At 33.5% G+C, this 22,877-nt stretch overlaps 1 protein-coding gene across 2 annotated transcripts in view; it reads left to right on the top strand.

Moving 5' to 3' along the window:
- The window catches only part of LOC123708962 (CUGBP Elav-like family member 1), a 201,555-nt gene that overhangs the window by 29,567 nt on the left and 149,111 nt on the right, over nt 1–22,877 (top strand). For both annotated transcript variants that reach the window (XM_045660015.1, XM_045660014.1), the window contains exon 3: nt 8,512–8,575. In XM_045660015.1, coding sequence (XP_045515971.1) covers nt 8,526–8,575 — 50 coding nt within the window. In that variant the 5' untranslated portion in view covers nt 8,512–8,525. The remainder of the gene's footprint in view (nt 1–8,511; nt 8,576–22,877) is intronic.

The raw sequence follows: 22,877 nt of genomic DNA on the forward strand, positions 1-22,877 counted from the left end.
CTCTTACATTTTTGGTTCACAAACATATGTGAGCTTTTACTCGTAGGCAAGAAATGTGATTATGTAACTATAGCAGATAATAATACATTTAAATTCATAGATTGGCAGCACTTTTTAAATTCAGATTGTAGCAGGTCATATAAGTCTTAGTTTCTTATTGTGTGTAACACTAATATCCAGATAATATATGACGGAGTAAGAGAGAGAGAAACAGCTTAAAGAGAGAACAGCGACGGCAGCACCTAAATAATGGTGCAGGAAGCTCAAGGACGCGTGGAGAAAGAATTGTCGGAGGTAGTAACTGACAATGAAAGAGAGGAATATTGTTGTATATCTACAAAAAGACAAACAAAAGCAGGACTCATCAATAACAAAACATATTTTGTTGGCATCAGCCATTTAATTTAGAGATAAAAGTCTAATTTTTAAAGGTTTCTAATAATAATTTTTTAATGGAATCTGGCTGTTGGCCTTAAGGGCCTTTATAGATCAGCTCAGGCTGTTTTAACCGGAATGAGCGTTTTACGCGACTAGCCCAAGGGCGTCTGCTGCGAGACTCGGACCTCGGCTTGGGCCATCGCGGGGTTGAAGGCTGCACCAACCACCACCTGTATTTATAGCATCCCAAATTTATGATAATCAAGTTTCGTGACAATTCGAGAACTGGTTCCGCGACCGATCCCGAATCGACTACAGAGTCAAACAGCCGCGACGTGCGTACAAATGATTCCTTTAATATTATTACACTATTATTATCGACTATTGAAATTATAGATAACTAACAACATAGGCAAATCAAATTAAACTTATAGGATGGTAAAATAAATTGGACAATGAATACTAAATAACTTCAAAGCCCTCGTTAAACGTAAATTAATTAATAAAGCTTTTTATAACTTTGACGAATATTTAAATGATCCAAATCCTCTGGATTGTTTTGCTCCAGTTCAAATAATTTGTGTGACTCCAAAGCGTAGTGATTAAAAAGAGTGGCGAAGAGTTTCTTGCCCGCTCTAACCTTGACTTTCGAACTGGTAGTAAATGTAAAATTAGATTTAATATATCTTCTTAATTGATGTTCATAAATTTATTTGTTTACCTTTATGAATAAGGTTATTTTGAGTTTGATGTTATTAAATTATAATGACAGTGGTAGTTGACACTAACGCCATTGCTCGTAACAATAAATAACTTTTAAAAATAGTCTATATATTGATAGACTATAAAATAGCATTTTTAAGTGATTTGATATATAATTACTATGGCAGCTGACAGTAGCGCCATTGCTCCGATATATATTCGGTCCTTACATATGAAATTGGCGTTTTGTATGGGAGGAACAAAAAGTATATTTTTTAAAATAGAATACATTTAATTAATTAAAGTATGTAGGTACTATTGCTATCATGCACTTTTGCCATGTCATGGGCAGTTCATTTGATCCCTTCACTTAATTCAATAATGTTTTTGAAGGCGGTTTCGACTGGTCCATCAAAATTGAATTTTTAACAAATTTTTTGCAAGAAGTTATACAAATTTCGAAAAAAATGTTAATCTGCTAGCTAGGTCCGGGGTTGGTGGTTGTCTTAGACATACCAATTGAAGCTCCTCTAATTTGTTCATCAGCTAGCTTTTTCATTATGGATTGAAGTTGCTGGCAATCGACATCGGTCGTAATCGTCTCGCCAGATTTAAAAAAGTTATAGTCTACCAAACGGTCACAAGTTACTTTTCGGAGTAAATTTTCGCTTGGTGCACGATTTGGCTGTTTCGGCTGGGTTCTGCCATTGCGATGAGCGCTTCTGATCATACAGGATCCACTTTTCATTACAGCTAATGATTCGATTTAAAATCCCTTCATTATTGTGCCGGCCGAGTAATGTAACGCAGCAGTCGACGTGCGTTTGTCGATTTGCTTGACTCAATTGGTGAAGTGACCACTTTTTAAGATTTTTCACCTTCCCAATTTTCTTCAAGATACAATTTTAACACAACTCAGACGTATTTTGCGACGGATCCGCTTCCATAATAGCCTTCAATTCTTCTTTATCAACTTTGGACTCCGGCCGTCCACGGGGCTTATAATACAGGTCGAAATTTCCAGAATGAAAATGTTAGAATCAAAAACGCACTGTTCTTTTGCGACACCGCCGTCTTACACATAATTATTTCTTCGAGCCGTTTCTTCAGCACTGGTGGAACTCGAACTCTTAAATAACGTGATATTTCATGTTTTCCAATTTATAAATAAAGGCAAATAAAAAAATATTAAAAGGCGAAAACGAAATGAATCATGGTATTTCAAAACTACTCAAAGAGGAGATATTTGAGGCCAAAGTGGTCAGTACAACAAAACCTCGATTTGAATGTATGTGTACATAACATATTAAAATGAGCCACCAGTGTCTGAACAAAGAGGTATTTTAATCAGTTTGTTTTGAACAGCTATTCACGTGTAGCAAAACTTATCGGTTTCACAATACTATTGAAGCACCCTATCAAAAGTGCGCCCATAGCTAATAGCATCAAACAAAGGTCGTAGATGCACATCAAAGGGATCACTGATAAAAAGCCCAAACTGCTTCGGGGCTGTGCGCAGTGCCAACAGACAATAGTGTTGTCTGATCGAGGAGCATATTGACGGCCTATAGAAAACCCTCGCTCGAGGGCGCAAAATCAATATCTTTGGAAAATTTAAACGCGTTACCAAGCTATGGTTTCGAGTGCTTATTATGTCACGACACTGAGGTCGTCAATTTATATTACGCTTATGGAGGTAAGTACTTAATATACTTATAAATAGTTCTGAAAAGAATATTTAATTCAGTTATTTGTCTTGTCTATTGGATATATTAATATAAAGCTGTAATTGGAACTAATTAAGGTTGAATTGAGATTTTATAAATATATATTTAGAAAATAATGAAAACGCATAGCATGTAATATTATGGAATCGTTAGAGATTTTATTGAAATAAAGTCTTAGCTATATTTATGTATTAACCTAATGAAATATCCCTCTTCTAATATGTATGGGATAGTATCTCTCCAGTCCAATATCAAAGATTAATGAAAAAATTTCATTGGAGTCATTGTTGGCATCGACAATGGTTTGAATACACTCCCATACGCGGGGGTGGTATTGTATTTATACGATATTGGACCCGTGACAAAGTCTGGTCAACCTTTTGAACTTCACATCTGCCCTGAACGACAAAGTAGTATCTGAAATTTGTAACAGTTACCGGGCCAATAACAATAGTTAATAAACTATCATGTCGTTTACGGACAGCCTTAACGTTGTAATAAACATTTTATTAATACAAAATATAAGTTTAAATAGGTTATTTCTATTAATTATAGTTTAATTATTATATAATACTCTATTCCTCAGACTAAACTTTGTAATTCCATTTAATTAACAATTGCAATAAATTATGTTACAGTTCTAAACTGCTGGAAACCCTCGCCAACTATTTACAGGACGTCAATTAAAGCAACGTGCCTCCCTTAAAGTTACAGCCACGTGATCGGCACGAGGCTTTGTCAAAAATGCTGCTTCATTTCATAGTTCACAAATCTCTTATTAGGGATCGCTGCTTTCGTTTATGGCTTATTAAGACTATTAGTAGTGGCAAAGTAAAAAAAAGTTTTGCAGAGACTACATTTGTTTAATGATACGCCCTTTTTGTAATCTTATCTTTAGTTACTATATTTTTTGAAGTGTGTGTGTGTGAACTTATTCAAATATTTGATAGACACGACCGCAATGCTGTATTTTATATTAAGTAGTGGTTGAGTATTTATCGTTAAAAGCCTTTTTTATGGGACAGGAGGCAAACGAGCAGCCGGGTCTGATTGAATATAGTAAATATAGTGTGTAAGGCTTCTAAGTTGTATCAGTTTGGAAATACCTGTACTTTTGAAAAAGTGAGTTAAAGAGCTGTGCGGAACGCCTGGCGGTGAGATGAAAAGGATAGAATTTTGTATTCTTTCTCGACGTCCGATGATGGAATTGACCAGATATTACCTTAAAAAGGTCAAATAAGATACATTGATACTGAGATCATTAATAATTAATGATAACTTTGAAACTTATTACTTTTTTTAACAAAAAAAAAGGATCAAAGGCGTTTTAAGATTCTGTATCTTTGTACATGGCTTGTATTATGGAATTCCGTCACCCGCCGAATCGAACGCTCATCGACAGATTTAGGGTGAGGTCTGACCAAGCATCGAATCTATATTCACCGCGAGCCATGCCGCGACGATGATTACAGGACTTTATATTAATACAATTTTGGCTATTTCACTTTTGTTGATTTTTTGTGACACTTTCTTGCTTTAATGTGATTGGCTGCGCTGCGTGGACAGAATATTGTTGTACTGATGATGAAGATATGTTAGAATATTTACTTGAAATGGCTTTATTTAACTGTATATATATCTTATTATAGATAAAAACTAGAAATAATTGTAACAAATAGTTGTCCCTGGATTCGAAAGCCGCAAGGAAAGCAGGTTAACATAGCGAAAAATTGCGAATTCTGTTTGGCGTATCTGTTTGTCAGAAGAAATGGCATAACATCGTCATTGAGGCACGTTAAAAGGATTTACGTAAAAGCCGATGTTGAGATTTTCCGACGGGCCATAGAATCGCTGACTCTCATAAAAAATTGTGACTATTTTGATTTGGGTGCTGGCAGAGACGGGATTTATGCCAAGTATCATTCCTTCCGCCTTTGAATATTCAGCTCGAAGGCTTTTCATTGTTTTCTTTTTGAAATACTGTATTGATACAAAAATATAAAGGGTCATAAACGATCGGCAAAGTTCGTACTAGTACAACCTTTTCATCGAAATTAAAGCATTTCATAAGGGATATAAATACAAATCCCTGCCAAAGTTTAATACTTTACTACGTCGCTGTAATTTTCCACTAAGGCCCCCTCGTCCCTTCATACGTGCCAAATTATAAAGAAAGGGCGACAATACCAGAAATCGGCTAAGACTATGTCTGATCTCAAACACAATGCGGGTCTCCATTCATTTGTGTATAAGGTAGCTAAAATATTATAATGTATAAATTGTAATTTGAAAATAACGCATTTAATAATAAAGTATATTTTGCGGAGCTCGTAGCTAAATATTATTGTTGACAGCTCAATGGTTCTATATAAAGTTTTCTTGTTTGCAAACGGAACCCAAAAAAACTTTTTAAATTTCCGCCGAAGTATCTCCTTAAAATATCTACCTTCACGTTATTTCACACGCCCTAAAAGAATTTGCGAATAAAATCTGTCTCTAAATAAATTATACGTTAATGTGACTTTTGTTCTTAGTGTATTTTGAAAGTGTTAAAAGTATTTTTGGTTTAGTCAATTTATTTAACATTGATTTTCGATTTCTTTTTGTAAACTTAGACTATAACAGTCTTTCGTTATTTTTGTGGAGAGTTTACGTCAATTATCACACTTGAACTATTACGTATATAACAACGGACTACCGTTGTTGATAATATTTCTTAAAACAGGAATGTTAAAAATGGTTACGCTTATTATTTGTAAAAATGTATCAACATTTAGTTCAAATAATAAATATATATTATATCCAAAAAAAATAGTTCAATTTCTTTCGAATAAAACAACGTAACCTAAAGAGGAATTGCTCCACATATCCAATTATCTGTTCCTGTATTCTAAATGGAATTCTCGAGCATTTTCAATCTCTTCAGATGATCAAGAGCGTCGTGAATAAATTCAAAACATCATTATTTATCGAAGATATTATGTCGCGTAATAGATGAGTGTCATCAAATATTCTCCATGGGACAAAGGGCGGATACACAGTCTACACAACAGGCAATCGTTAATTTTATTACATTTACTGACTGAGCTGCCTGTACTGTTTGGCACTACTTTATTTAGGGATTCTTTGATCCTTTAAAAACACATACCTGTATGCTTTATGAAAGTAGGCGTTTGTATTAAATTTTCTAGTTGAAAATCTCGTAAAATCTTAAAATTTACCTACTGTCGAAACGTTTAACTGTGGTGTGTCTCGAAGAAAATAACCGTAATGGGGCGCGTAGGGAGAAAAGAAATATCTGTGATATTACTTGGATATCACTATCAATCGAGGTACCGTGCTTTCAATTTTGTGGGGAAAAGTCCCCATTATAGTCGGTTTAATAGTCGATGCAATTATTTTTATTTGTCACGGGCCGATAGAGGGAAGCATTAATAGGTAGACGAACATGCTATCAATATTAAATATAAAATTGTAGCGGCTTATTCTATTATTACATATATACACATCTAGTGCTCTCCAATGTTCTAATCACATTTTTTTCTTAAAAAGGAGCCAAATCATTTGTAAATTCATTGATTTACACTTCCACTGTGCCCTCGTCACGTAAACGCCAAATGGCAGATCTCGAGAGGGCGAGAACTGATTTTGGGCTTCCGAGCAATTTCAATTTATTCGCTACGTTTTTACAACGCAGAGGTTAAGTTTGGGTAATAAAGATGATAGACTATAAAAAAGGAGAGACTTCTAGTAATGTTGTACCTCTGTTATTGTAAATGGAAGAGGTATTTAGACCACTCTACAGCGTTTGTCCGAAGGTATGTTGAGCAAATCGATATGACTTATTATAAATGGCAACGAAATAAAAATAAAATTTGTTTATTATTTCACGTCATTAAATTTGTATCGCAGATAGCTAAAGCCGGCGTAAAAAACCATCAGTACTCTTTCAAAATAGCAAATCATGGTACAAAATGGCAAACAACATATAGATAGATGCCTTGTTTGTCATAAAAAAACTTCTACTGTTTTAATTGAAACATATTTATGTATGCATAGTGTATCAAATAAAAATTAAGTGTTGTTATTTCCACGATGAATTTAATTACGTTAAAGGTAGTTGACGTGGTAATGATAATTAGTAGCAGCCTTTTCTGGTTCATGTGTCATCTTAGCAAAGTGAAATAAATATGCAGTGGAAGCATGCTATCATTATTCATCAAAATAAATAATGATTTCAGCACCCGTTTTTAATTATGCAAAATCTGTTCCATTAATTTTGCCACCGCTCGTCGTGAAAATAAACAGTATCGTTACGTAATGTACAAAATGGGACATTATTTAATACATTAAAAAATTCTTACTATATTTAAACTACTTAAATACGTATTAGCTTTTATGACTACCGTAACGTACCTTAATAATTTATTCTAAAGTTTTCTTATAATCGCGTTATACATTATAATACGTTGGTAAAATTATTTGTAAATTAAAACAAAATCTTAGCTGAATATATCTCTATCTTGCAATTATATATAATTTACGTTAGACAGATGACACAATCTTTTTCAATTCACCGAGATCACGTCTCCTTTGTTCCACCTTCAAAATTGGACAGGTTTTCGCGGAAATTTCATTTTTTACTGTCACCGTTGGGAGATGTTAAATAATGAAGTAAGACCTTGTACACACGAATTATAGATGAAATATTTCAGATTTATACGTAAAAATATTATAAATAGATACATATATAATGTAAGTATTGAGCACTGTAACTACATCACTACTATTACAAGATTCTGTCGCGTCTATGCAACACTGCAATTGCAACATTTTAAATCCAGACCAGATGACTACTTTTGATTCGTTGATATAATCAAATTAATGACAGATGCATTTTTACTCATTTGTGTGCAAGAGGGCTGCTCTGTCGTCGCCGACAAAGGCAAAATTATGAGAAACGGTAACGATTCACTTTTAGTACTTAGTGAAATTGGATCCTCTACAGCCATCGGTAGGTGTAATGAAATTTATAAGACTTATCGAAAGATTTATCGAACTGACAATTTTATGGAAGCCTTTCAGCCCAATGAATAATTTGTATCTGGCTTCCAGACTTAACAACAAGTCGTGCCCAATCTTGAGCTTCTTCTATTTACATAAAATTAAGTTTAAAACAAAATGTTATGAAAATATCTATACATATCTCACTAAACTAAATTTTTAGTTTCGATACATAAAAGTCGCCAGTTGTGAAGTAATCGTTTCTGTCCTGACACCTGTTTTTTCATATTTGGCATTGCTAATAAGGTGAATAGCTCTGTTGTCTGATCCGCTACATTCTAAGCCCCATTTATCCCCACAGTCGATTATCAATTCAACCCGTTCACTGCTAGTTGGATGTCAATATTCATTTACGCGGCCACGGCGGCGGCGTGCGTGATTTGCCAATCGCTGCCCCGTCGCCCGTAGCTGTTCAGCGGCGTGATTCGAATATCAAAACGTAGTGTTGAATGCTGCCGTGGGATGTACTGGATGGCTTGGTAAACCGAATGCAGTTAATAATTCTTGGACACGTTCAGGGTTAAAATCGTCTAGGGCCGTGAGACTTGTCACTCGAAATGTAAATAATTTAATGAGTTACATTAGCGATGTTCCTTTATCTTCATAAAACATAGTGTAATGTATTCCTGTTTTATTTCAGGTTTTTCACACTACATGGGGGACATGGACATGCAGGATTACAAATTGTGTGGCGTTACAGACAGGTAATATTAGTAAATAATTCGTTAAGTTTACACTATAAATTGTATTTTATTTTTAATTATATATTTTCCTAATTGTAACCTATTGCAGTATATTAATCTTCACTAAGATTAAACAAAATAATATTTAATAATATACATGTCTCGTACGATATTTGTATTTTGATAATACTATATTAAATTATTGTGTTACCCTCGGATACTTCAAACATTGTTCCGGAATTGAACATTTCAAATAAGATTTGTCGTACGAAAATAATATAGTAAATAAAAGAGCAGATCTGATTATTCTCAGAGAACAAAAAGCGTACTTGCAAAAATAACGATAAAGAAAAAGTAATAAAAACCTCTTGAATAATGCTAAAAGCACTCGCGTTGTGATATTAAAGATGTGATGTCGAGACTTGACGAGTCTTGAAGATAGTGTATGAACACTCGCTGCTTTATAGTGGTTTTATGAGTTGTTAGGAAAAGAAAAATAATATGCCGCGAAACATCAAAGGAATGCACTGAAATGGGATTAAAGTTTACAAAGACTTATGGACTACACTTCATTTTACGTATGCTTCTGTTTTGAAACGAAGATCGTATCACGCGCGGTAGTTTCTTTCCCTTTTCATATATTAAAAATTATGTTTAGAAATAAATATAAATAATCATATTTTATTGATTTTTCGAAAAAAAAGAAATTCTTACCAATACATTTATCACTTAGTAATGAAAGCTAACATATATTTCAAACTCAAGCAAAACCTTTAGACATATATACACACACATATATAAGTTTATAAAGGGTGTATATAAACTTACAAAAACCTACCTAAAAGAAGACATAATCGTATCATCCATCTTGTTTCAGTTTTCCCCTCTTACCGATAGCCGTATACGTCAAAGTGCAATATCATCAAATCGCTGTAAGAGAAGTTTCATGATTTGGTTGGTGGGGTAAAATATTACTCGGGAGAGTTTAACTTGTACCGGCCCAAGTTATTAGGACTGTTTACCAGTGTACACAAACTGACGTGCTTTTTAAAAGTTATTGCAGATTACGTATTGTCATTCTCATTACAATTAATAATAACCTAATCTTAAGTATTTGATTATATCTTATAAGTTTTAACTTTGGGTGTCATTAGAACAATAAACCTTGTTTACTTACATATATTTTATTGTTTTTTAAAAAGTCGATGTAAATGATGTCGATATAAATTACTTAATAAAAAAAATTAAAGTAACCTATCCACAAAAAAGCTTATCTTTTGATGTGAAACATTGTCTTAATCTTTGATATAGGTACCTTGTGCCGAGTCATTCAAGACGTATTTCATGGTACGTCGACTCACGAGATGATATTATCGGATATATGATCTCTGAGAGTAACAGATATATTATGTTCTGCACTCGAAGTATATCCTCATTCAATAAAGTCCTTTTATATATGTTACCTAGAAAAAGCAGTAAGCACTGAAAGAAAACAATTTTTTAACTGGATTAAAGCTATATAAACTTATAATTATAAAGCTATATAACTTATAATCACTGTATTATTATAAACTTATAATTATTATATTATAAAGTTATAATTATTTTACATAATTTTAAATTTTAATTTTTCCGACGTTTCGCGTGCTTTACAGCGTGCATTACAACTAGCTTTAATCCGGTTAACAAATTGTTTTCTTTCAATGTGTAAAAGCTATGTTAATCAAAGACATTACTAGTAAGCACTGATTTATTTGTTTGTTGAAACAAATAATAATTACTGTGAAAGAAAACATTTTTTTAACCGCATTAAAGCTATTTGTATTATTATATACTTATAATTATTTTACATAATTTTAAATTTAAATTTTGCCGACGTTTCGCGTGGTTTACAGCGTGTGTGGTCACGGTGACTGAAGACAATAGCTGTTGAATGTCAAAAGTATCACAGCTGTAGACAAAGTTGTGTTATCTGTATTTATTTCCCCGGAGTTGGCATCGACTAAAAGATTACGGGTTTTTCAGAAATCACTCACGGTGTCCTCTATTTTCGCGGATTGTTTGTCTTGGGGTTTTCATCATCACATAAACAAAAACAAGACACAAACAGTTCCCCGCCAGCCAGCCGGATAGTGTTTTCAAAAAAATACTTATAATATTAATTCTAATCTTTACAACTTTAAAGCTCTTACGGCACGGTCATTGGCACGTGCTAATCTAACACAACGCCACACAAACCCTGCACTATAAGCAGCCATGCGTTTACGCACGCCCGACTGTCTCAGCCAATGATGCATGAGACCCACCACACACTGGTTTCACGACTGGCCGAAGACCCGCTGAGGCGATGGAACAGGGCTGTTTGTACTATTCTTAGCTGTGATCGGTGGCCTTAATTTTGTGGCTTAAATTATAAGCCGACAGCGATAATCGTTTTCTTACTTGTAATGTTGTTACTTATAAATTAACAACATTATATTAACCAACCACATAGTAGGAACATTATATAAAGTAACGTGTTCTGTACTGACTAGTGTTCTACGTAATATTACGTATTTCTACAAACTGCTACGTGGTAGACTGGTAGCGTCCCGTAGCAGTTTTATAATGTAACGAGCAAACACCAGTAACAATAAGCCGAGTTTTCAGATCAATGCAATTCCAAGTTCAAAAAAAAGAGCTTGGCAGGTTTAGATTTCTTGTTGTGACAAATTATCGCTCCATCTATTATCTTAGACTACAAGTTATTACCACAAAGGGCAAAGCGGTAGGTTTAACGGCATCGACTGCTTATATAGCTAGTAATGTAGCTTACACTAGATTTAATCCTTATGTAATCATAAAAGGTACATAACGTTAGAATAAAACATTAGTTTCTGAAGATTTAACACTTTTTAATTAACCGAAACGAAAAACTAATTACGTATACGTTTAAATTTACATGTACATTCCAAGAATAATTATTCCAATTATTATTATATTATTCTTGGAATGTACAAGTAATTTTAATGCGTTTAAACGTTTTAAGACGATTAAAAATAAGTGCAATCTTCCTCTGGATCGATAACCAATCTTAGCCGGACGGCTTAGTGTTACCTCTTGTGATTAGCCGGTTAACTGCTATCGTCGGATGCCAATAAAATTTGTAGTCTACAATCAACACTTCATTTTATTTCGTGTTTTACCTTTGTTTTTATCTTAAGAAAATAAAACTTAACTATTACAATGCACTTGCAAATATTTTTTTTATACAACAAGGGGCATTCGAGCTAACTCACCTGAAGGTAAATGATTCCGCCCCCCGTGTACACTGAGGTATATTCAAAGCAAGGACGTTGCTAGCCTTTTAAAAATTGATACGCTCTTTTTTCGAAGGATCCTAAGTCGAAATACTTCAGTGGGCAGCGTGCTACGAATGACCGTGAAACTTAACGTCGGGTAGTAATAGCGATCATAATATATCATTGATATGCAGAAAAAACAGGGTTCTGGATAGGAGTTCGTCTTGTTGTACCTGCTAGCGTTCATGAGTTTAAGGTCGGCGACATGCGTCGTCGATGACGGCTTTGATGCTCCGATCAGCAAGAAAGCTTGAAATAATGAATTTCTCGGGGAATAGGCAGGTAGCTTCGGAAAACAGTGTTCTACCCCTCAGACGATCAAAAGCTTTCAATATGTCCAAACTTACCACCAGGGCATCCCCCATAATCCTCTGCCCACCTATGTGAAAAATAAGGCGAGAAAAACCATCGCTAATCAGCTGGTGGCCCTCTTGATATCTCAGGAGCTGGAGGACATTAATAAAGTCTATTTTTTTAGAGAAAAAGGAGGTTATAGCTATTGAGCTATAATTGGAAGTGTCAGAGCGATCGTCTTTTTTAGGGAATGCCAAGTGAGTACAGATACCCGAATAGGCACATTAGCACTGGAGCCTACTCCGAAGGACAAGTACGCAGCACAATTAGAAGGATGTTATCAGGCCCGTTCCAGTGAACAGTGCTCCGGACCACGCAATGATCCGATAATCCCAATGACGGGTCAACAGAGACTTGGTAGTTCTCCGGATGCGAAGTAAGTTGAAAAAAGAAGGTTTATGTCCACATCTGGTATTTGCAATATCGCAGAGACCATTTGTGTCATGTTGTGTCTCCTGGCGAACTGATCTTCGTTTTTCTCTGCCTAGTTTTTTTAATGACCAATGATTCTTTGGTATGTACTCTCGATTCTAGTAAATATTCAAATATAGCATGCATTTTTATTCATAGTTATTTAACAATAAGAAAGTGTTGAACCAAAATACAAGCAAATATACTTTTCAAATCATTAGAATAGATCTTATAAGTATAAGCTTTATAAAGTTGCTTCAGGAGAGAAAGGTACGTGGAAATGCGCAGAGTACGAGTTTTGTATGAAGTATAATAAAACATTATATTTTCAACAGTCTTATCGTTAATATACCTTTTTATTTTGGTTTTCAATTAATTAGTAACTATTTGTGTATTGAATAATCAAAAAGTAGTATATAATGAAATTCAAAATGTGACCTTTTTTTCTGATATCCGAGGTGAAAATGCATTTGCACATCTCCTATCCTCAAAGGTTGCAGGGTATGTGGGCCTACGACAAAATCTCTGCTATTCAGAGACTGGGTGAATAATACCCACTAAAACCACCTCGAGTAGTTCCTACAAAAACGCGTTACAGAGGCTCCGGGTCGGTCGCTGTCGCATTCTACCGGGACCAAAAAAGAACTGTAGAATTACTGACCACTTGTAATTTCCATCCTCGGCCTAGAACGAATTGCTACATTCTAAACCTACACAGTCTCCTTTCTATAGTTCGATGCCCACTGCATACTATAGAAAATTCGTGCCCTCCATGTACGGTTTAAGCACTCGCCGGTACCGTACAACCCTAACAAATCTAAATTAAATTAAAACTTGCACTCGAACAGGGAATCAAACCCAGTACCCCGCACCATAGCTACCACATACAGAGACCACTAGTCTATAAGGCCCTTTGGACTGTAGACCTGGGAAGTATCAAGTCTTTAGATTTTTGGTAACTTGGTGATATGCCAGCATCGACCCCACAAACACACACTTCTCTTGCCACGATCCATTGTTATTTGAAAGCGAATGAAAAAAAACTATAATTTTTAGAATTTATACTGTCTCACTTGACAAGTGACACAGAATTATTTTTACAAATTTAAATTATGCAACATAATTGTACAAAGAAGGAATAATCTTATTTAACTCACCGATAGACGAACTATTTTGCTTATAACTTTTTTGAATTTAAAACAGTATATGTATAAATTTCACAAGCTAAAATAGTTTATTGGTTCATAATTTAAGGAATGGCATAAGTAGTAGAACAGCTAAATATTTTATATACAAAAATAATGAAGTTAGAAAAATATCTCACAAATAAAATTTCACATTAGACGAACTATTTTGCGTCGGGGCTCGTACCCTCCCGTAGTTATATATATGCATGGAGTTAATAATTCTTAATAAAGTTTGTTTTGTAAATATTTAGTAAATTCTTGTTTGTATTCGTTACGATATTTTGTGAAAAGATGTGGTACTCGTGTAAACCAATGACAATAATGATGATATTATTTGATATACATTAATTGTATCTGGTAGATCAGGGCATATTATGTTCGTGATTATTTGTATCAATAGGAATACAGTTAAGTAAAGTAAGTCTGATGTATAAATTATATTATCATTTTTGTGAACTACCCGACTCTATCCGACTTTATATAGGAGAACTTGTCGTCTTGTCCAGGGATAGATGCAATTGAAAGCATTTGGGGTAAGGGGTGCGTTAAGTTTCGTTGTTTCTTTGTCATCTATTTACATAAACATAGATTTTTTAAGGTCTAGCTTCGTGGCAATTACGTTCCATGTCCATTGTCAGTGCGCGAGTCCAGAAAGATCATTTAAAACAAAGGCCTTTGACACTAATCAGCAAAGGCTTGTAATCGCTCCATACAACTTGAGAGCATAGTTTTAATTATCACTTCCAATTTCAAAAGCTCTGTTGTCAGCGAGGTAGCATTTCGCACGTAATATCGACCTTCTGTTTTCACTTATCTGATATTAAATCACGTTTTCCAAACGCTCGGGGCGGGTCAATTTTCAATTACATTGGATGCTATTAACGCCGTTAGGTATGACACTGAATTTGGGAGTTCTGAGGCCTCGGGCCGCGTGTAAAGGTGAATGCATTTGACTACTTCGGTGTACAAACCTTTTTTTGTATATAAAATAGTTGTTATACGTAATTTCGTTCAAACATTGGAATTATTTGATTCCTTAATTAACACCTCTGCACACACGTTTATGTTACTGCATTGATGTTTCATAAATGGTAATATATTATAAAATTACCCTATTAATTATTATTAAGCAAGTAATCGTATACTCTTCAACCAATTTATCAAATATTAAGCTTAAAATATATGAACGAATCATTCATAAATCACTAAATTTTACAAGTTTAGTAGTAAAACAAAGTAAGGTTTTAAAATAACTGAACTAAAATGAATGTACATGTCATGAAATATCATTATGCGCCCTATATGATAATTTGGTGAAATTTTATAGTTGAAATAGTTTGTATGATGATGAGTTTTAGTAAATCACAACCTTATGTGAATTGTTAAGTACAGTCCAATATTGCATTTAAAATTTAAATTTTAGCAAAAATTTGTTAATCCTTTTCATAACTATTTGGTATGAAATTTAATGAAATAATCCTTAATTTTTATTTATTTATGCAATGTTATGTTTAATAAAACTACAGTTTGAGAATTGATACACATAGCTTGGCGTGTGTATTTAGAGATTGAATCTATTTATTTCCTTATTCTTCTTTTAAAGTAACATGATTAATACAATACAAAACTTATTAATTTTACATTAATGAAGCTTAAAACATAATATAATATCACGATATGAAATACAATTTCAACTCATCAAACTCAATTACTAAGAAATTATGAATAATGCCCTTATAGTAAATTCAGTCAATGTACAATTTAGTAAAAACAAATATTTTTTAATATAGCATAAAGAATGAAACATAAAACAGGTAGGAATATTCTGTTATTCGTTATTAATATTGACGTGATCTTTGTAACAGTTTTAATAACTGTAATGAAAGCTGCAAATATGATGCAACAGTACATAGCGCGGGGTGCCAACTCAATTAGACTGCGGACATGTACATAGGCGATATTTTTTTCACTTATTAAGAATTGTCATATGTACCTTTATCTTTATCTTTATCATGTTGATCTTACTTACCTACTTACCTACTTATTTAATCTTTAGGTAAAAGTTTTAGCACATTTTATATGGATTATTATAGTAAAAATAATTAGTTACAATTAATTCAATTACTCAATTCTTTTTTAGTTATTAACTGTCTAACTACCGTGAATTAATAGATATTAAACAAACTTATTTCTTATCTCGCTTCCCCTATGAAGGTCTGCACACCGCAGGTTTCATTTGGTGGCGTGGCTTGCTCGCAACATGCATTAGTAAATTACACACGTCGACGTCCGCTTCTCTTTCAAACTCGGGATTTGTCGCGAGATTTGCACTGAATCGTAATTAATTTGTTTAATTAACGTCGTTCAGCTTATTCAACTCTATGACTCTGTCTTTGCTACATCCTCAATGGTCCATGAGAGATTATGCAAAGATATCGAGTGTATATGTTTTATATAGTGTTTTATATCATCAGTTAAATGAATAATATATAAAAACCAAACTGAACGAACTAATTTCGGTTATCTCCCTCGACTTATGGACTCACTGTAGCTTTTCAATTTAAACCCGAAACAAATTTTAAAAGAAAACAAATTTTATTTTCTCATGTACCGTATAATGTACAACTAAAAGACGGGGAATAGCAAGCTATTACTCATCTCTAACCCTGTTTACTTATGACGGGTCACTTCAACATGTCAAAGTGGTATAGGAGCTAATGCTTTTTATGTTTTTATTTAATTACAAAGCGCCCGGAGTGGTTTGTATAGCTAAAGATCTAAGAGAAATGAAGAGCGCATAGTTTTTGTCAAATAGCAGTTTTGCGCTATTTTATATTATGGTTTACATTCATTTAGTGTGCCGATGGCCCTTTGAAGGGGTAGCAGCCATAATAATTTTAATTATAGGCATATAACAAATCATGTATATTAACTTGATAACTTGATGCATAGAATAGCTTATCATATAATATAGGTTTATATTGTTTGTATTCAATAGTTAGGTGTGGATTTTTTGAAAAGAAAGAAATAATACTGTCTGGCATATCCCAGACATTAGATACTATAATATGAAAAAAAATCAATTAATTCACTTTTATTTAAAAAAAAGTTCTTGAAAATGGATAAAATATAAATAGGCGCGGAAATAAAATATCTCTGCTTGAAAATTTTTACTACATGCTTCTCCTTATTCTTCGGTTGTGTGATGGTAAACTAAGTTCAAGCGTGGAAGAACTTCCAATACTGATGGGGACGGGACACGACATCGGTAGTGACAAATTAATAAACAGCTGAAAATATGGCGTGCTATTGTATCTTTTAAAGGAAAAAAATAAGATATCTATAAAGTGTCCACAATATTATAGTCAATGTCAAAGTCAAAAAAAAATTATTCATATAGGTAACACAATGTACACTTATGAACGTCAAAAAAAAGAAAGAAAATGCTTCTAATCTAATCAACCAAATTTGGGTATGAACAGTGTAAGTGTGCTAGGTGCTTCTGGAAGGATTTTGCAAAACTATTTTTGTTTGATACAACAAGATTGACAGATTTTTGAAATAAGAAAATAAACTTATGGGTAAATATTTTTATGGGTTCTGAACCCGTAGTATCAAACTTGATATGAAAGTCATTGAACGTGACCACTATCATATGTAATGGTCTGATATCTATCTCTAGATAATGTATTTAATTACTCAATATAAAATTCTGCAGTCCTTACTTTTGAAATCCCTTTCATCAGCCCACATACATTTTTTATCAACGGAAAGTTTTTTCAAACACATTGGCCATTAACGAAAAATTTGTACGAATAAGAAAAAAGCATCGACCAAGCGAGTTTGTTGCTAAAGTTTTTTCATTCCAGTTTGGTTTTTAATCAGGCAACTCTAGAAACTATCCAGTTGGATTGGCATATAAGATGGAAATTTACATCGAACATTTGATGCTTGTTTTACATCATTTTATACTTGTTGACAGAAATGTTCAAACCAAAATTGAACTTCACCAGGGTTTATTCTTAGTAGCAATTTACCAGTTAACAAATAAGAAACCTTAGGGTACCTTGTTTAATTGACTCTTTAGATTGGTCACTTCATTTTATTAAAAAAGAACGGATTAATAAAGGTCATGGTTATTAAAGTAGGACTCAACTTAGCTAAAAACTCTCAAACTTAAACCTACCTATGCGTGTAATATAAATTTCCGTTTTAATTAGAAAATACTTAGGCTTCTATCGTGGAATCAAACGGCGCACGTGGAAATTTACTGTACGTGCAAGTGCCAGGAATGCTTCAGAAAGCTCTGTTTCATATTTTCATTTTACGAAGCAATGCTTTGTGAAAATCTCTAGTGTAAAATATATTTTTAATTAAGTGTTTTTCAATTTGAATGTTTGAGAAAAATATTTAGTTATTACGAGCGTACAATATTCAGCAATTCAAAATTATTAGTAATATCAAGGACTTAACAAAAAAAGAAATACAACTGATATTACTTTTTGATTGGACTACTAAGCTAATCTACCTAAAATACGAAAGAAATTAGATACCGGTGGTAGCGCCTTAATATTAAATGTTTTGCACCTATTTAGTCGTTGCTAAAGTAATATTTCTGAAATAATTCTCTAAAAGACTCTTTATCATTGTAACGAATGAAATGGCCTGAATTCCAGTTATCTGAAAGGATGAGTGTTTGCTATATCTTACGGGAATGGATGTTTCGTGTTTCCAAGTAAAGACCGCGGTTATTAATAATAAACTTGGTCCGGTCGATTGCGAACTCCTGTATATTGTCGAATGGATCCGATACTCACACAGCTTAATGGAATTAGGAAAATTTTCCTTACCTCCAATATTTTCGTTGCGGTTATAAGGGTATAGGGAATATTAAATCTAACAAATTGCTTTGGACCTTAAGTTAAGTAAGACCTGGAGTTTAAAAATTGTTTTGCAATATAACTCTCATATCGAACCATTTGTAAAATTGTTCAAAACAAATATAATGATAAATACATATTAGCGTTCCTAAACTGTCACTCGCTTGTAAAGTCAATCTTTCGGTGGATAGTATATTTGACTTTGAATGAACGACGAAAGCAAATAAGCTAGATGAGTCTTTGTTCCAAAAATATTATTCCAAACGCAAATTATTTAAATGTAGGTTGTCTAAAAATCTGTTTAAATTTTAATAACTTTGTACATAAAATATTCTAGAATAAAATTGCAATTTGTAATATAAAGCTTGGTAGCAAAAAGGGGTATATTACTGTGTGGGCCTGGGTATCCGGAAGTTATATCCAGGATGCTCCCTTGCGTCGGTAAAATACATGTGTATGAGTATCATAAAAAAAGGAATCCAATAACCGATCAGACTAGGACTAGCACTTACCATCAACGGTGGTGTGTCCCACTCCATGCACTGGATCCTTAAATAATTATGGTAAATAAAATACGGTTCGGTATGCGGTCATTACTCATATACTCAGTGTGCACGCGACAGCGATTAAAATTTAACTATATAGACCTTGCGCCATTACGCTGGAACGCCACCTACCATCTCCGGTTGGTGTGTGAAAGTCAAAATCGACAGTTGTCATTCTTCTTTAACTGAAGGCGATTTAACGCAAACAATTACACTTTATAAAGCCATTTTACAGGAGTAACATAGAATAAATATTTTAAAACGCTTCCTATCAATTGTGCGCTGTCACAATGTAATAATAACTTTGCAATAACATAAATGGCTAGTCCGTACCGCGTGCAAGAGAAATGCACATGGGACTCGGCGGCCCACTGTGTTAATATCGTCTTGTGTTCTGTACATTGCGGAAAACTTAACTTATTTTATTTAGCTAGGGCACCTCTCAAAACACAATTAGTTGATAAGTCATTTCATTATCGCCAATTAAAAGGAGAATAAAAAAAACTTCATAACATAAAAATCACGGTGCCTGTTAAAGGAGTGTGACTTTATGTTTATTTTTAAAATCATAGCGTTAATTCTACAATAAATGCTTTTCATTTTGGTTTTTATCGTCGGGCATTATTAAAATATATTATGGATCCCTCAAAACCCAGCACGCAATGAACTTCAATGACGTTACATGAGTTATTTTAAGTGAAATATGTTACAACCGCAGATGTGGCTCATATAATTCAAACAGTTAATCGACATTTTTAAAAGATTTTAAAATCTTTTATAAATTTCAGAATATAATTTCATAAAATCGAATTATCATAAATGATTTTATGAAATGGGTGAAGGAAATAGTATCTAGGGATGTGATTTTAGATTCGCGATTCTTAAACTCAATATTGAATGAAAAATGTCGGATTCAATCTAACAATCTGAGAATCGGCCGCGACTCTTGGATGAAGCGTCTTCGTCGAGAAATTTCCATAAATCAATTTCAATACAAACACCTCTTGGTGAACTTTGCCCGCGGTTTTATTTAACCTTCTCCTATAGTAACAGCGGATAAAATTAATTATTCGTATAAAACATAAGGACAATAAGGGAAATATTGAAGATTCCGTAAAAGTTAGGTACTATTAATATTTCTTTGGCCGAGCAGCACTTTGGTGCACTAGCACTAAATTCCTTAATTTATGATGTAATACGACTTTGATTTAATTCTTTTGTACTAAGTACAATGTTTAAAAAACTTGCGTATGCACTGGCAAAACATTGTCAAGCTAAGTTCGTCGACTGCTTGCTGGTATTTAAACCCAATTCAATAATGGTAATACTTTTTATTCAATATAATAATCGCTACAACAGAGGCGGATACCTTTATAAGGAAAGCGGCCGCTGTGACGCTTGGAACACAGTTACAGTTATCGAATTGACTCAACCGCAACCCAGCTATAGGTATGCTGGATTGAGTTAGCAGGTAATTCACACATTGGCATAAAGTTGTAAAGTAATGTTATATATGTCGTATTCATAGTTCTTATCAAAATGAATGGACGTTTTAAAAGCTAACGGTTGGGTGCTTTGTTAACATGTGAAAACAGTCTTAACATTTTGGTACACTATACATGATATTAAAAAAATGTTCATTGTTTTACGGTTTTTTAAATTGAAATAATTCATAAATTATTACAATTTTAACATTTGATTCTATTCGCGATCGTTTCTTTATCCGTATATTTACAAGTTTAAATGAATCCCACTGCTGCTAAAGTTCTGTTTTGCAACTCTTCAAATATGACTGTGATACAAAATGTAATATCATCAAAATAAAGATACTTTTATACTTAGGCTGGTTAATAATACGTTAATAAGTAGTTAAGTCTACTTTTCCTTTCAGGATATTATATTTTTTATCATCATTAGCAATTTATAGAGAGATTTTTTGTATAGTGTACATATAGGATTGTAGGATTTACACACACTTAAATCCTATAATCCTGTGCAAGATTTCGCGAAAGGGCCAGCCAAATCGGCAAACGAATTCGTTGGTGATTCAATTCAAGTCTTTAGCTGTGCAATGGATTCTAACACTTGTAACTAAAGTTTTTATGCCTAAATTCGTGTAAAGGTTTTTTTAGTTTTATTTTACACGGTGTTTCGTATTGGCCAACCTTCCGGCCGGGGTATAAATATTTACCTGTAGAGCGGTTTCAGCGGATGAGCGCAGGAGATTTGAGCTCTTCTGTTTTCTTTTGTGTATTTTGAATAATACGAGACTTTATTTAGTCGTCGTTGCGCGATCGAATATGCAGGAAGAACAGATGTGCTGCGATAGGATGGATTTTCCATATTTGGTTTGTTTCAAGCGGTTACTTTAGGTACATGTTTTTGGGACTATTTTTAGAACACGAATGTCTGTACCATAAACATATAAGATCTTTCTGCCCAAGCAATTCTCAAACTGACACCTTTATTATGAGTGTAGTCTCTTTCACTTTGATATACCTTAAAAAGGAAAAAAAAATATGGTCTTGATCATGATGGATTGCAGACGCGATTGGATCTCATGCTAATATTTTAAGGGGGATTTAAGCTACAACAGCGATTACAACTGATTGATTAGATCGCAACAAGTGGATGCAAAATAATTTCAATATTGGAATAAAATATGAAGGATTTATATCGCATTCATTCTTCACTTCTTAAACTTTCAATTCATAATGTTCAAGGGTAATTGTTTCATTTCAACAAATAAAATTCAACAACTGCGTAGAATAGTGCTACGAAGCAGTTTGTGTCGTAGCTACTGCATCGTTAAATACTCGTGAATGGTATACTAGAAAGCTTTAGTATTCAGTCTTAGAGTCATTGTCTCAATTTCGATATTTTTAATTTGGACATCGCAAAAATCCACTCCGAAGTAGTGGATTTTTGATTTTAATAAATTAAGGCAAACAGAAAACACTATGAAAAATACGGTAGGATGGAAAAGAGAACTTTACAAAGATACCCCCTGATTGATTGGTCTCGCAACAGGTACTGGAAAAGGGGAGGAGGGGTGTAGGGACCGCGGTGGACTGATCAAAGCCTTTTATCTACTCTTTGTGGCGAGCTTCATTTGTTTAGAGTCGGAGTGTAGTGCAGAGCACATTTTCTGACCTATTTGTCTGAATAATTCTATTTACGTCTACAGGATTTGATGTTGTGTCTATTTCTGATGTTTTCATAGGGATTTAATAAATGGTTTAGTAAAAAAATGTTTTGAATAAAAAACTATAAAACGTTCATAATTTTTTTTAAATGTTTCACACACTCAATATTGTTTCTATCATGTATGAATATTATTATCATTATTTGAATTTTATTTTAAATTTCCCTTTGTTTACAAATAACTCTCTCAATACACGGCCAAGTATATATTGAGATCTTGTACTGTGAAACGGTCGTCATAAAGTTCGAAGAGAGTTGTAAGCACCTGACGACATTGATCTCAAAGTGATTCGAAAACGATTCGATTTCCACATTTAATTACTCAGAAAAAAGAAACCAGAGGCTCGTAACTAAAAACGTCGGATGTCCGAAATAATTTTTCGGTCGTTTGACGCTAATTT

The sequence above is a fragment of the Pieris brassicae genome, chromosome 4 (assembly GCF_905147105.1).
Source record: "Pieris brassicae chromosome 4, ilPieBrab1.1, whole genome shotgun sequence".
Taxonomy (NCBI): Eukaryota; Metazoa; Arthropoda; class Insecta; order Lepidoptera; family Pieridae; genus Pieris; species Pieris brassicae.